Genomic DNA, 15,169 nt, shown 5'->3' on the forward strand with positions numbered 1-15,169 from the left:
AATGCGCCATCTTGTGAGTGCATGCCATGTTAGTGCGGGTATTCAACAGGGGCAGGAATATGTAGAAAGAATTCATTCGGGGTGCCCAGGTGGCTCAGTCGGTTGAGCATCTGCGTTTAGCGTGGGTCATGATCTCAGGATCCTGTAATCAAGGCCTGTTTTGGGCTCCCAGCTCAACAGTGAGCCAGTTTCTCCCTCTGCCTACAGCTCCCTCTGCTTGTGCTCTGTCTGTCACTATCTCTCTCCCTTCTATATGTCAAAGGACTAAATAGAATCTTAAAAAAAAGGATATGCTATGATAAGCCATTTTTTTTTTCCCCAATCCCAATCCACTTGTGAGCAGTGACCCACATTTAAAGAAGGGGCTGGCTTGGAGCAGGATTGCTGGCAGTAGCCGTGGCTTACCGTGAAGGACCACACAAGAGCAGGACCTGCCCTGCTGATTCTTTGGCCCAGAACTCAAAATAAGAAGCTGTCCAACCTGAGGAGCCATCGCTCTTAACTCGTACAACATAGTCACCGAGAAGGGAGGGCACGCACCTCTCCTGACCTTGTCCCCTCTGTTGCTCTTAGATGGATGACGATGACGACGAGGATGACGTAGGAGACCATGACGAGGACCACCCGGGGATGGAGGTGGTGCTGCACGAGGACAAGAAGTACTACCCCACGGCCGAGGAGGTGTACGGCCCCGAAGTGGAGACAATTGTTCAGGAGGAAGACACCCAGCCTCTCACCGGTGAGTCAGGAGGCGGTGGGCTGGGAGAGGTGAGAGGGAATCTAGAACTTGAGGTCATGGCCGTCGGCAGTGTTGAGAGGTCAGTGAATGAACTGATGCGTTTCTCTCTACTACTTTCTGGTACTGCTTCTGGATTGAGCTTCCTTTCACCCTGTTTTAATATTCAGTACAACTCATAGCTTATTACGAAGCAAATGGGAGTTACTTTTTTATTTACTGAATATCTGTTTAGGTGCTTAAAAACTATTTTTGTTTTGTTTTGAGATTTTTGGTTTTTGTTTTGTATTTAGTATTTATTTATTTATTTTTAAAGATTTTATTTATTTCTTTGTCAGAGAAAGAGAGAGCACAAGCAGGGGGAGCGGCAGGCAGAGGGAGAAGCAGGCTTCCCACCGAGCAGGTAGCCCAGTGTGGGACTTGATCCCTGGACTCTGGGATCATGACCTGAGCCGAAGGCAGACTCTTCACTGACTGAGCCACCCAGGCATCCCCTGTTTTTTTTATGTAGGCTCCATGCCTGGGGTGGAACCCAACAAGGGGCTTGAATTTACGACCCCGATATTAAGACCTGAGCTGAGATCAAGAGTTCGACACTTAACCAACTGAGCCACCCAAGTGCCCCAACTTCAAGACTGTTTTTAAGTTCTCCCTCTGGTGTGATCTGTTCTTCCATCAAAATAATCCTAACTCCTTTAACCAGTCCTCATAGTGCCGATTTTCTACTTCTTTTATCCTTCTCATTGACCTTCTGGGAAGTGGTTAGATTTTATAAATGGGAGGAGAGGTTTTGAACTGACATTAACTTCAGCCTATATCCAGTCCCTCTCCCTTCCTCCACAAAGTGAAGTCCAAATCTCTCAGTCCCCAGTTCCAGATCCTTCACTGTCTTGTGCTGAACAGCATTTCCAGAACTTGTTTCAACCTATGAGTAGTCCTTAGAATAACATAAATTAATGTCACATATACATTATGAAAGCTCAGTCTAGGGGCGCCTGGGCGGCCTAGTTGGTTGAGTGTCTGACTCTTGCTTTTGGCTCAGATCATGGCCTCAGGGTTGTGAGATCAAGCCCTGCATCAGGCTCCATGCTCGACGGGGAATCTGCTTGAGATTCTCTTTTTCCTTCTTCCTCAGTTTCCCCTGCGTATTCTCTCTCTCTCTGTCAAATAAGTAAATAAATTAAAAAAAAAAATGAAAGCTCAGTTTAGTGGAATGGAGCTGTGTATTTTTGTTTTATGCCAACCTGCACATCACTACTCTTTTCCCCTTAGAACCTATTATTAAGCCGGTGAAAACCAAGAAATTCACTCTGATGGAGCAGACATTACCTGTCACGGTGTATGAAATGGAGTAAGTTTTCAGGTCTCTCTGCCTCTCTGCACAAATAGTGAGGGTTCATTTTTCTGTGGAGGTGGGATGTGGTGTGTGGTTGAAGTAGGTAGTGAACTAAAAAAAGCAAAGATCCTCTCCTACAATTTGCCAGAATTTTCCTTGAGCATGCATGGTTGCTGGAAAAGTTAAGCCCATCTTAACTTTTTCTCTTGGCTCTCATTCAGATCTCAGCCTTTTCTCTTCCAACTCTTTAATTGGGTAAAAGAGGCTGGCCTTTGAGGCAGAACTGAGGATTGTAATTGTCAGTGCTGGGGCCACCAGAACCTATTTTGACATGGTAGGATCGCTTAGCTTAGTTTGGGGAATATAACAACTCCTTATTTTGGAGACAAGGGCGCAGGTAGGTGGATTCATGCAGAGAGGGCTTTAGACTTCATGCCGCAGGCTTTCTGAAAATATTTTCATTGATGAAATGCACTTGTAAGTCCTCATATATTAAAGTGCTTGGGACTCATTATTAGATAATGAAATTTCTTTCTTTTTTTTTTTTTTTTAAACATACTGACATCTAATTTGTCCAGAAGAGTGGGGTCCCTTCCGAATGCTCAGCTCACCTACCAACATTCAGCCATTTTCCAAACGACTTTTCAGTTGTCTTTAGAACTTGCTTCAGATTCCCTTGTGTTCTCAATGGTTATTTTGTAAAATCTCAAATCTTTGAAAGTGGGCTTGATGTTTCAAAGAGCCAAAGTCCTCTGAAGGCGACTTGCCATGAGTTAATGTGGGTGGTAAGCAAGAAAGACAGTGCTGGTTTTGATCAAGCTAGAACTCCTCGGCATCATTAATGAGGTGGAGTTTTCTGAAAAGTTTCGTTAACTGGCTCTGAGGGCAATTTTGAAAGAAGCTGAGGGGCCCCGGGGAGCTTAGCATCCCACTCTTGGTTTCGGCTCAGGTCGTGATCTTAAGAGTCACGGGATCAGGCCCCACATCAGACTCTGCGTTCAGCAAGGAGTCTGCTTGTCCCTCTCTCTCTGTTCCTCACCACCCCTCCCCACACTCTATCTCTATCTCTAAAATTTTTTACATCTTTTAAAAAAGAGAGAGAAACTCACAGTAATTTTAAGTCCCCTTTGCATTTATAGAGTAGAGGCATAAATGGAACAAATCTAACCTGAGGATTTTGAAAGGAACCAGGCTTGTGTATGTGCATGCGTGCCTCCTGGTCTTTTTTTTTTTTTATTTTTTTTTTTTCCGCTTTTCTTCTTGCTTGCTTTTGAAATCTCATTTCGTGGGTTGTGTTACATAAGTCTGTTCCGTTTCCAAAGCCAGACCTGTGTAGATATAGAAATTCATGTCTGCCTCTGAGCATTCTCCAGTTGGTCTGCAAGTTGTTCCTGACAAGATACATGAAACACCTTTGCACCGCTTTGCATTTGGAAGCTTTTGCCAAAGTCCCTTTTCTCATTTCCTGTCTCCTTTCAGTTTCTTGGCAGATCTGATGGATAACTCAGAACTCATCAGAAATGTCACCCTCTGTGGCCATCTCCACCACGGCAAGGTGGGAGAACTTTCAGCTACTTGGAACAGGATTTCTCTTTGTCCCTGCTCATTTTTTCAGCCCTCAGAGTTACAGGTTGGGGTTTGAGGCCACAATGCTGGACCTCCTGACTCCGTGGGGGGGGGGGGCTCCATGCCTAGTGTGAAAACTGCTGTGAAATTCTAGCTTTTCCTGAGCAGCAGATGGAGCCTGTTTCTAAGCCACTTCCAGCCTTGTGTCTACATCTGGACAGAAGAGGGGAAATTGAGCCGTACTCTGATTTTATAAGTTTTCATTTCCTGGGGGAATGCTTGTCCAAGAAAGGTTTCATCTTTCATTTGAAAATAATCCTGTGGCTTCAGTGTTAATCCCTTGCTGTCCCATAATCCTCCTTGCTCACTTCTTCCTCTCCTTATCCCTAAATTATGTGGTATATTGGGCACTGAGAGAAGGGTAGAGTAGATTTTCCTTTGTGTATGGCAGATCTTAACCTTCTCCTCCCTTTCAGACGTGTTTTGTAGATTGCTTAATAGAGCAGACTCACCCGGAAATCAGGAAGCGCTATGACCAAGATGTAAGTAGAAAATCTATGGAGGGTTTAGGATGAACCGTTGAGAATATATAGGGGTGTCTCTCTCCTTCCCCTTCCTTCCACTTTCCCATTTTCATTATAAATAATGATGCTTCCAAAGTGCTGCTTTATAATTGTAATCTCTATTCATAGCCTTAAAGAAAGTAATTTTAACTTTCTTAGGAGCGTAGAGAATATTAACCTGCAGTATTTTTGGATGATCTGTTCTGCACTTGGGATCTTTCCTCTGTTCTGATATATCCTGACTTTTATAGCCTATTCTTTCCTGTCTTGGTATGTATAGCCCACTCTATAAATATAATACAATTGGACCTTGTTGTTTCCATGATAAATTTAAATGCCTGTGAATGAGGCCGAATATGGCTACAGGTCTCGGCGCAATAAATGCTCCGTGTCTGCTAGATTGAGTGTTCTGACACGCGGGGTTCCATAAAGGCCGCAAGTGTCTCCCTTTACCACTTTAGAATTCAGTCCATTTGATAAAATTTAGCTCTCCAGCCATACCTGGTCCTCAGTGACCGCCCTGACACCCCCCCCCCCAAAAAAAAACACCCATCCAGGAGCATTTTCCACCTAAGAGGCACTGGTTTTATTGTCTAGAATTTCTGTAGAATACCCTTCTGTCTTCCATCTGTCCTCCTGAGGCAGAAAGCCTTGAGTTGGGAGTTGGTGGAGGAAAGTGATTGATGGTTTGTGTGGGAGAGGAGTCTGGAGTCAGGTGGTAACAGCACTTCTTTTTTTTTTTTTTAAAGCTGTGCTATACTGACATCCTCTTCACAGAGCAGGAGGTAAGTGTGCCTGGGGAAGTCTGACTGTTCCCCACACTGGACCCAGCAGGAGTTGTGCAGGGAATGTGGGGGAGCCTTTATGCTAACAGTTTGCTCTGTACCCTCTCTCATTCCCACCTCATACCTCTTTATCTTGCAGCTTCTGCCAGTTATCCCCTGATGTAGTACTTAAAAGAGGGCTGGGCAGGCAAGTGGTGGGGTGGGTGGAGGGACCGTCCTACCCTTGACTGGATTTAATTTGGCTTAGTAGGGCAATGCTAAGAGATGATGTCTACATTTATGCTGTAAGTTATACAGAAACTCAACAGAATTTTTTTTTTTTTTTTTTTTTTAAATTTAACAGAGATTACAAGTAGGCAGAGAGGCAGGCAGAAAGAGAGGAGGAAGCAAGCTCCCTGCCAAGCAGAAAGCCCGACGCGGGGCTCAATCCCAGAACCCTGGGATCATGGCCTGAGCTGCACTTGATCTTAGCCAAAAGGCCGAGAAGCGATCATGGCCTGAGCTGAAGGCAGAGGCTTTAACCTACTGAGCCACCCAGGCGCCCCACAACAGAATTTTTTAAATGACATCATTCTTTTTTTTTTTTTTTTAAGATTTTGTTTATTTGATAGAGAGATCACAAGTAGGCAGAGAGGCAGGCAGAGAGAGGGGGAAGCAGGCTCCCCACTGAGCAGAGAGACCGATGCGGAGCTCAATCCCAGGACCCTGAGATCATGACCTTGGCCTAAGGCAGAGGCTTAACCCACTGAGCCACCCAGGCGCCCCAAATAACATCATTCTAAAAATCTGTACGATGATTCCATCCATATGATGATTTCTTGCTAGGAGTAACTTCTCTTTGAGAGTGCGTTCCTCTGTCTTTGTGCTTCTCTGCTGTGTAAAGCAGTGAGCATACATCGCCGTCTTTCCCACTCCAGCTGGTGGGTCCCTCTTCCATCTGGATCTTTCCCCTACTCTCTAACCCTTCTCTTTCCTCTCTCCTTTATTTACTGCTGTCTCTTTTTCTTAAATCACCATATGGAGAGCTCAAGTTAGTAACTGTGGTTTACGAAAAGAGCTTTGAACAGTGCAGGCTTATGACATGCAATCAACATATGTTAGCTATTATTGTTTTTTAATATATTTGGCTAGATTTTTTAAACACTTATTTCTTGTTAAAACTTTTTTGGGGGGGGGGGAGAGCCTGGGAGGCTCAGTGGGTTAATAAGCCTCTGCCTTCGGCTCAGGTCATGATCTCAGGGTCCTGGGATCGAGCCCCGCATCAGGCTCTCTGTTCAGCAGGGAGCCTGCTTCCACCTCTCTCTCTGCCTGCCTCTCTGCCAACTTGTGATCTATCTCTCTCTCTCTCTGTCAAATAAATAAGTAAATAAATCTTTTTTAAAAAGCAACACTTTTTTTTTTTTAAAGTAGGCTCCACCCCCAGCATAGAGCCCCACTCTGTGCTTGAGCTCACAACTCTGAATCAAGATTTGGGTATTTAACCAACTGAGTCATCTAGGCGCCCTTATCTTTTTTTTTTTTTTTTTTTTAATAGATTGCCCCCCCCCTTTTTTAAAGTAATATCCACACTCAATGTGGGGTTTGAATTCCCAACCTCAAGGTAAAGAGTCTCCTGCTTTACTGACTGAGCCGGCTAGGAGCCCCCCTTGTTAGAGCTTTTATATATGTATGTGTGTTGCAGGGAGTCGGTTTTTTGTTTTGGTTTGGTTTTTTTTTTTGATTCCCAAGATTCAATCAGGAATTCATGTAAGATATTTCCGATAAATACGTTTTAATCTTGCTCTTCATCCTGGTTAATCTGGAAGTGAACACAGTTCGCAACTTTCTTTGCAGTTAGCAACTGCATGCAGTCCCGTAGATTCTTCTTCTTCACATATTTTTTAGTGAGATATTTCAAATACATTTTGGAAAAAGACACATCAGAAGTTAGAGTAATCTTACTCATGCACCTTTCAATAGTTACAACCCAGTCTCCACCAAGATTCCCAGCTTTGCCATTCACTTTCATTCTCTTTTGAAGAAATTGCTCGAAATTAGAGGCATTCATGATTCCATCTTCCGCAGGGTGGGTGCAGTCAAGGTAGACTTCAGAACTTGCTTTTTTTGCTGGCGGTGGGGGGACCCCCCCCCCCACCACAAGCTTTTTCACAGGCGGCAGAAAGGGTACGTGTTTTTTTAAATCCTTAAATGCCCAGGATGTCTTTTTACTTACATGATACTTCAGTTGTTGTTGTTGTTTTTTGTTTGTTTTTTTTTTTAAAGATTTTATTTTATTTTCTTTTGACAGAGATCACAAGTAGGCAGAGAGGCAGGCAGAGAGAGAGAGAGAGGGAGGAAGCAGGCTCCCTGCTGAGCAGAGAGCCCGATGTGGGGCTCGATCCCAGGATCCTGGGATTATGACCTGAGCCGAAGGCAGAGGCTTTAACCCACTGAGCCACCCAGGCGCCCCAGTTGTTGTTGTTTTTTAAGACTTTATTTATTAGACAGAGGAGAGACATAGCGAGAGAAGGAACACAACCAGAGGGAGTGGGAGACAGGCTCCCCGCTTATCAGGGAGCCCAATGCGGGGCTCGATTCCAGGACCCTGGGATCACAACCCGAGCTGAAGGCAGACACTTAACAACTGAGCCACCCAGGCGCCCTGATACTTCAGTTATTTTTGTTAACTGTGTATGAAGTTAAGATTGTAGGACACTGGGTTCTCTGTTAGGTTTAATCCTGCTTTACTTGCTTGTTCATTTTTATTTTTACTTTTTTTTTTTATTTGAACCAAACCCCCGCAAAAATTATGTTTAATACCAAGATATTTCATCTTCAAGGGCCATTCTGGTTAGAGGCCACTCAAGGAGAGAGGTCAGTGTAACTTACTCGCAGCTGGCAAGCCCCAAGAGCAGAAGGAATCCCTCTTGTCTAGGACACAGTCTTGACATCTCTGCCTTTGTGACTTTCAGAGAGGTGTTGGCATCAAAAGCACTCCCGTGACGGTGGTCTTGCCAGATACCAAAGGAAAATCTTACCTCTTCAATATCATGGACACTCCAGGTAGGACATTCCGTTTACTATCAGAACCTTACCCTCTTTGTTTTTTGTGCTTTCACTCTTTCCAGCACAGAACAGAGCATTTCATCTTTGCATTTATGTTCCCTTCCCTTCTCCTTCTATTGAAATAATTTCCGTTTTCCTCAGTCTCCTTTGCTTCTGACTAGCTAATTAGCAGGGACTGTGCACCAGGCTTTCTATTTCGCTCCTCTTTTTGCTCTGCTCTAAAATATTTAAACCTCATTCATTTACTCGTTTCAGCGTGTCAGGCCCCGTGCTAGGCGCTTGCTAACGAGGGTGAGTCAGACATGGCCTTGGCCTCAGGCACTCCCAGTCTTTTGAAGGAGGCCATGGAGTCAGCACACCAACTGGTAGTGCCCATACAGGTCACCGCAGGAGCAGCACACCTTGCCCTGTGGCTGCCGCTGTCTTCATCTTAGGGAAAGGATCAACTCGGGGCAGAGTTTTTTTTGTTTTGTTTTGTTTTTGTTTTTGTTTTTAAAGATTTTGTTTATTTATTTATTTGACAGACAGAGATTACAATAGGCAGAGAAGCAGGCTGAGAGAGAGGAGGAAGCAGGCTCCCTGCTGAGCAGAGAGCCCGATGCAGCGCTCAATCCCAGGACCCTGGGATCATGACCTGAGCCAAAGGCAGAGGCTTTAACCCACTGAGCCACCCAGGCGCCCCATCGGGGCAGAGTTTTAAATAGAAACATTGGAGTTTTGACAAACTGACCTTCTCACCCTCAGGCGCCCAGTGGCCCTGATACCTCTCAGCCTCTGTCCGCCACCAGCAGCACCTTGCCAGGAATTGTCTCCGGTGCACCAGGCCCTTCTTGCTCTTTCTCCTGCCTCTGAATTGTCCTGTGCCCCCGCAGAACTCTGCTGACTGCTGTTGAGACGAAGCTGGTGTAGGAATGTCGATCTGTTATGTCCTCCCGGGCATACAGAGCACTTTGTTCTTTTGATGTTTGGGGACCTGCTGTATGAAAGTTTAATCCAAGCATGTGACTCTAACTGGTGGAACTTTATACGTGGCAGGGAGCCTTGGGGAGAAGGGAAAGGGCATATTTGGGGGTTCACATGCTTTGCAGTGTTCCCTCAGACCTCCTACACGTTAATTGTGCCTCATCCTGGTATCCTGCGGGTAGTGACTTACTTGGTATTTGTCTTACAGGACATGTGAATTTTTCTGATGAGGTCACGGCTGGCTTGCGCATCTCAGATGGAGTTGTCCTGTTCATTGATGCCGCTGAAGGCGTGAGTCTGCCTCTACTCTTATGACCCCTCCTCCCTGTTGGGGTTGCCCCACCCAATGCCCAGAGTGTAATCAGAGAAGATTACAAGTCTGTGGGATTAAGGCTCACGTTTGCTCCGAAATTAAGGCAGCATATGAAGTTCAAAATTAGTTCTCAGTGTGAGTCCCTCACTCCCAGTTCAGTGAGGCTCAGAATGGTAGGACCCAAAATAAAATGACAAATGTAATTAAAAGAGAAGGAGGCAAGTATATTCATGTAAATTGATTTTAAATATTAATGCACTTTTCGAAACTAGAGAGACTGGAGTTAAAAGGCCGAAGATGTCTTGTATATTTCTAAATTGAAAGATAGGTAATTTGGCTAATCCTGTTTATGTTGTCGTTGATGAGATAGCCAGCAGAGGGAGCCAGAGTTGCTTCCCCCCCACCTTCCTAATTAGCTTCATTTTGGAATAATTTCAAATTTACTGAAAAGTTGCAAAAACGGTACAGGGAGTGCACTCTCATCTGCTTTGTAATTCTTTCTCTGTACACGTGCCTGCACAAGGACATTCACTGATGTGACCAAAATACAATTACCAAAATCAGGGAATTTAACACTGATAGAATATATTATATAGATCTTTTTCTCTGGATCTTACTGTCCCAGTAGTGTCCTTCATGGAATTTTTTTTTTCCTGATCAAGGATGCTGGCTAGCATTCAGTCCCCGTATCTCTCTGAGTCTTATTCGAAACTGTTCAGTAACCTTTCTTGGTCCTTTGTGATGGCATTTTTGAAGAGGGTAAGCTATATTTGTTTTATAGAATGTCTCTGTTTGGGTTTGCTGAATGCTCGCTCATGATTACGTTAGGTTATTTTTGGCAGGAATGCTACATGAATATAGTTGTGTCCTTCTTAGTCCATCACATCAGGAGGCCCTGGGTGTCTCTTTATCCCATTACTGGTGATACTAACTTTGGTCGCTCGGTTCAGGTGGGTTTGCCAGGTTTCCCCAGTGTAAAGTTACTATTTTCCCTTTAGTAATAAATACTTTGTGGGGATTTTTCTTGAGTCTGTATATACATTCTCCTTTCCAAACTTTGCGTGCTAGTTTTATCATCTGTTACTTTTTTCTTCTTCTTTTTCTTTTCTTTTTTTTTTAAGATTTTATTTATTTATTTGCCAGAGAGAGAGAGAGAAAGCAAGTGAGCGGGCGCCTAGGTGGCTCAGTGGGTTAAGCCGCTGCCTTCGGCTCGGGTCATGATCTCAGGGTCCTGGGATCGAGTCCCGCATCGGGCTCTCTGCTCAGCAGGGAGCCTGCTTCCCTTCCTCTCTCTCTCTGCCTGCCTCTCTGCCTACTTGTGATCTCTGTCTGTCAAATAAATAAATAAAATCTTTAAAAAAAAAAAAGAAAGAAAGAAAGAAAGCAAGTGAGCACAAGCAGGGGGAGCAGCAGGCAGAGTGAGAGGGAGAAGCAGGCTCCGCACTGAGCAGGGAGCCTGACATGGGACTTGATCCCAGGACCCTGGGATCGTAACCTGAGCTGAAGGCAGCCACTTAGCCAACTGAGCCACTCAGGCGTCCATGTTACTTTTTTTCTTAACATTTATTTATTCATTTGAGAGAGAAAGAGTGGATACAGGTTGGGGAGGGGCAGAGGGAGCGAATCTCAAGCCAATTCCCCACTGAGTGCAGAGGCAGATGCTAGGCTCAGTCCCATGACTCATCAGATCACGACCTAAGACAAAACCAAGAATTGGAAGCTTGACCAACGGAGCCACTCAGGTGCTCCACATTTCTTTACTCTTTGCACCTAATACGGGGCTCAAACTCATGACCCCAAGACCAGGAGTCACACCCTCCACCGACTGAGCCAGCCCGAAGTTGTATCTTCCATATATCATTCCTAGTTTATTTCCATAGTAGTTGTACAAGGTGATTTTCTAACTTTTATTATTCCTTCTATATTTTTTGGTTGGAATTCTGTTTTAAGGAAGAACTTTCCCTTCTCCCTCATTTGTTTACTTATTGTCAGTATGGATACACGGATTTTTATTTCATCGGTGGGTTATACTCCACTGCTATCCTTACTTGATACCCTTATCCATATCTTGATACTCTGCCTATCCCAGATTCAGTTAGGTAGAGCTCCTTCAGGTTGGCTTCTTTGTCTTTTTGACATGTCCCATCTTCTTTCAAGTACTTCCTTTCTCTAGGCATAAAAAGATGTTCTAGACTCATTTTGTGCTTTCTCTGCCCCAATCCTGGAATCAGCTGTTTCTAAAGGAGTTCTGGCTCCTTACAGTGGGGACTAGTATTTAGAAATAAAGGTCAGGATGTGTTCACTGCTTTGGGGTCCATTCCTTCTAGACCCTTTCACTGAATACAGGCAGTGCATCCCCGCACACATCCATAACAGTTTCTGCACATGTACAGGAAACGTGATTAACAATAAAAAAAGAAGAAAGTGTGTGTTGATCATAATACCCGCACTTCCGTCCAGCACCCCAAGGGCTCCCTGGGCCTGGCTCCACCCCTTCTCCAGGCCTGAGAGACCCGGCTCCCGGCATCATTTGTGTGGTTGTCTGTCGCTAGGTGCCCTCTTCAAGGTCCTGAATCAGCCTCTGGCCAACATACCCTCTGCTTCCACCCAACAATCTATTTCCCCAGGTCCCCTTTTCCTCCTATTTCATATTTTCTGATAGTACCCTCTTTGGCTTTGCTCTGGACTTTTCTGCCCATTTTGCTCTTCTCACCACCTTCTGGGCCTTGTGTGTCTCAGGTGATGCTGAACACAGAGCGGCTGATCAAGCACGCGGTGCAGGAGAGGCTGGCGGTCACTGTGTGCATCAACAAGATTGACCGGCTGATTCTGGAGCTGAAGCTGCCTCCCACCGATGCTTATTACAAGCTGCGCCACATCGTGGATGAGGTCAATGGACTCATAAGGTATAGGACCCCAGGCATGGCTTTCCCGTCCTCGGGAGCTCTGTGTTTTATCAGTCTTAACCTTGAACACCCGTGGGAGGCAATGCTGATCTCTTGGGAGTGCTTAATAGGCTTTTTGGACCAGGCTCTGGGCATGTTCCAGGTTCCTTTAGGGTTTGATTCGACACCCTTGGCCTCATTGACCCTGGGCCTTCACCAGCTATGCAGCTGAAGACACATGTTCACTTCTGCATCGTGCTTAGTACCTGGGCCCCTAGAGCTGGTCTCACTTTCACCCCATACCAAGTGTGTAAACCTACTAGGCAAGTGACTTACGCTCCTAGAGCCTCAGCTTCCACCTCTGTGAAAGGGGAATATAATAATGTTTGTCTAATGGAATGTTTTAAGAAGCTGGTTAGATATTTGATGCAACACACTGAGCACACTGCTTAGCATACAGGACCTGCCCGGTGAATCGTTAGCTGCTGTTACCTTCTAACGCAGACTCAGTAAATGAAGGAACTGTTGGCTCTTGTTGCTGCGGCCCTGGTTGCTTTTCAGCAAGATGCATCTCGGGCTTCTATTAACAAGTATGAGTGACGCTGGGAGACCTTAGAATGCGGTATCAAGGTGACTTGGAAGAATAGGTTAAATATATCCTAACCACAGTCTTATCTGCAGGCTGACAGATGGACTGCATGACTTCTTGAGGCCCCTCCAAGGGCCCAGGACAAAGCTGTCCTTTTGAGGGAAGACCTCTCCAGTTAAGGACTGGGGACATGGCTGGAGACAGATTTACCTTCAGGAACCTCCTCAGTATGTAGTCCTAATTTCAACAGCGATCTCCTCTCCCTGGCCCCAGAAGGGCTAAGAATGACTGGAGACTAACATAACATCAGGAGCCCCAAAATGAAATGTTAGACATCTTTATGTATCCCTGTTAAAGTGGGATGATCTGCCTGCTTATGATCTCTGTCTGTCAAATAAATAAATTAAATAAATAAAATCTTTTAAAAAAAATTATTAAAAAAAAGTTGAAAGCAGTTGCTTCTGGGGAGCATAACTTGAGAGACGGTGGAATAGGTAGGAAACTGCTCTTTATTTTTTTTTAAAGATTTTATTTATTTATTTGACAGAGATCACAAGTAGGCAGAGAGGCAGGCAGAGAGAGAGGAAGGGAAGCAGGCTCCCTGCTGAGCAGAGAGCCCAATGCGGGGCTCGATCCCAGGACCCTGGGATCATGACCTGAGCCGAAGGCAGAGGCTTTAACCCACTGAGCCACCCAGGCGCCCCGGGAACTGCTCTTTATAAGCCAGTACTTTCACCTCTAAATCCTTGGGTGCCTGGGTGGCTCAGTTGGTTAAGCAACAGCCTTCAGCTTGGGTCATTATCCTGGAGTCCGGGGATCAAGTCCCACATCGGGCTCCCTGCTCAGTGGGGAGTCTGCTTCTCCCTGACCTCTCCCCTCTCATGCTGTCTCATTCTCTCTTTCTCTCTCAAATAAATAAATAAAATCTTTTTAAAAATAATAATAAAATGAGTTAAGACGTTCTGTAAAACGGCACCTGGGTGACTCAGTTGGTTACACGTCTGCCTTTGGCTCAGGTTATGGCCTGGGATTGAGCCCCACATCAGGCTCCCTGCTCCTTGGAGAGGCTGCTTCTCCCTCTCCCTCACCCTGCCCCTCCCTCTGCTTGTGTCCTTGCTCGTGTGCGCACGCGCTCTCTCTCACTGTCTCTGTCAAATAGATAAATAAAATCTGAAAAGAAAGAAATTCCGTAGAACAATCTGTCAGTAAGGCTAGGATTATGGATTGGATTCTTGTGTTCAGCTGGTTTTCTTTTAAACGTCAGTGAACGTGGGATGCTGTGGCTTCTGCATGGCTTTTAAGACAAAATTTTAATGTGCATTTGTATAACAAAGCCAAACAAAACAATAAAGAACAGGGTAATTAGAGTGGGGAGCAAAGTTATCCTTATCTTCTGTTATTTATCCATTTCTAGTGTTTATGTCTGTTTGTATTTGTGAAATTGAGATTTCTCCAAAATGCACTCCTCTTCCACGTTAGATTGATTTCCTGTTTTCCAAGAGCTTGTCTCTGACCTCCAAGTTTCCCCTTGTCTGTCCAGTGTGGTTAACTTCCGTAGGATCGTGCATGAGGTTACCGGCTCTGGGAAATCAGCTCGTTACTGGGAGCTAGGGCACGACTCCACCGTGTCACTTTCTTGGGCCAGGCCGCTGGCAAAGCTGAGTGTGTGATGCCAGTGCGTGCCGGGGGCAAGGGCTGGAGAGAGGCTGGGACCCTGAGTGGTGGGACCCCTGCGCGGTGTCGGTGTTGCTGCTTGGCCTGGCTCTGCACTCACGACTCTCTCTGTTTCAGCATGTATTCCACCGATGAGAACCTGATCCTTTCCCCACTCCTGGGCAACGTCTGCTTCTCCAGCTCCCAGTACAGCATCTGCTTCACGCTGGGCTCCTTTGCCAAGATCTATGCTGACACCTTCGGTAAGCTCCGCTGGCAGTCTGCCTCCCAGCTTCCCCGAAGCCCTGTGCGCCTTTCCTGCAGAAGAGTTCGGAAGTGGCTTCATGCCGGCGTCCCCTGTTGGGGGAGCAGCTTATCAACTGTTACTGTCACAACCATTATTGTCACTCTCTTTGGCCCCTAGATCCTTTCTTTTGGCTAAGTGGTTCCTACAGAATAGAAAGATAAAGGTGCCTGGGGAAGAAGTGGGGGAAGGGGGAGCTCGTTTTAGGAATAGGAATCTCTCCCCTTGTGAGACAGATACTGTCCGGAAGGAGTGATCCGTGCCCACGCAGCCCTTTCAGACCTCTTCCTCAGAGGTGGGATCTCTCACGAGTGTGCTTCCCTCTGTCTTTCTGACTGTATGTCGGCACATCGACATTTTGTAGGCCTACCGGAGAGCTCATGTTGGATTCTCAGCCTGCTGGGATTCCCAGCCGAATGATTTTACAGGTC

The 15,169-nt window shown here is 45.6% G+C and overlaps 1 protein-coding gene across 1 annotated transcript in view; it reads left to right on the forward strand.

The window, feature by feature from the left end:
• LOC111158070 (elongation factor Tu GTP binding domain containing 2) overlaps positions 1-15,169 on the forward strand; it is a 41,286-nt gene that overhangs the window by 10,074 nt on the left and 16,043 nt on the right. Inside the window, exons 3-11 of the mRNA XM_022519886.1 lie at positions 574-739; positions 2,009-2,087; positions 3,552-3,627; positions 4,115-4,180; positions 4,951-4,986; positions 7,938-8,028; positions 9,203-9,285; positions 12,047-12,213; positions 14,573-14,697. Coding sequence (XP_022375594.1) covers positions 574-739; positions 2,009-2,087; positions 3,552-3,627; positions 4,115-4,180; positions 4,951-4,986; positions 7,938-8,028; positions 9,203-9,285; positions 12,047-12,213; positions 14,573-14,697 — 889 coding nt within the window. The remainder of the gene's footprint in view (positions 1-573; positions 740-2,008; positions 2,088-3,551; positions 3,628-4,114; positions 4,181-4,950; positions 4,987-7,937; positions 8,029-9,202; positions 9,286-12,046; positions 12,214-14,572; positions 14,698-15,169) is intronic.

The sequence above is a fragment of the Enhydra lutris genome, unplaced genomic scaffold (genome assembly GCF_002288905.1).
Source record: "Enhydra lutris kenyoni isolate GAN:26980312 unplaced genomic scaffold, ASM228890v2 scaffoldscaffold57, whole genome shotgun sequence".
NCBI classification, from domain to species: domain Eukaryota; kingdom Metazoa; phylum Chordata; class Mammalia; order Carnivora; family Mustelidae; genus Enhydra; species Enhydra lutris.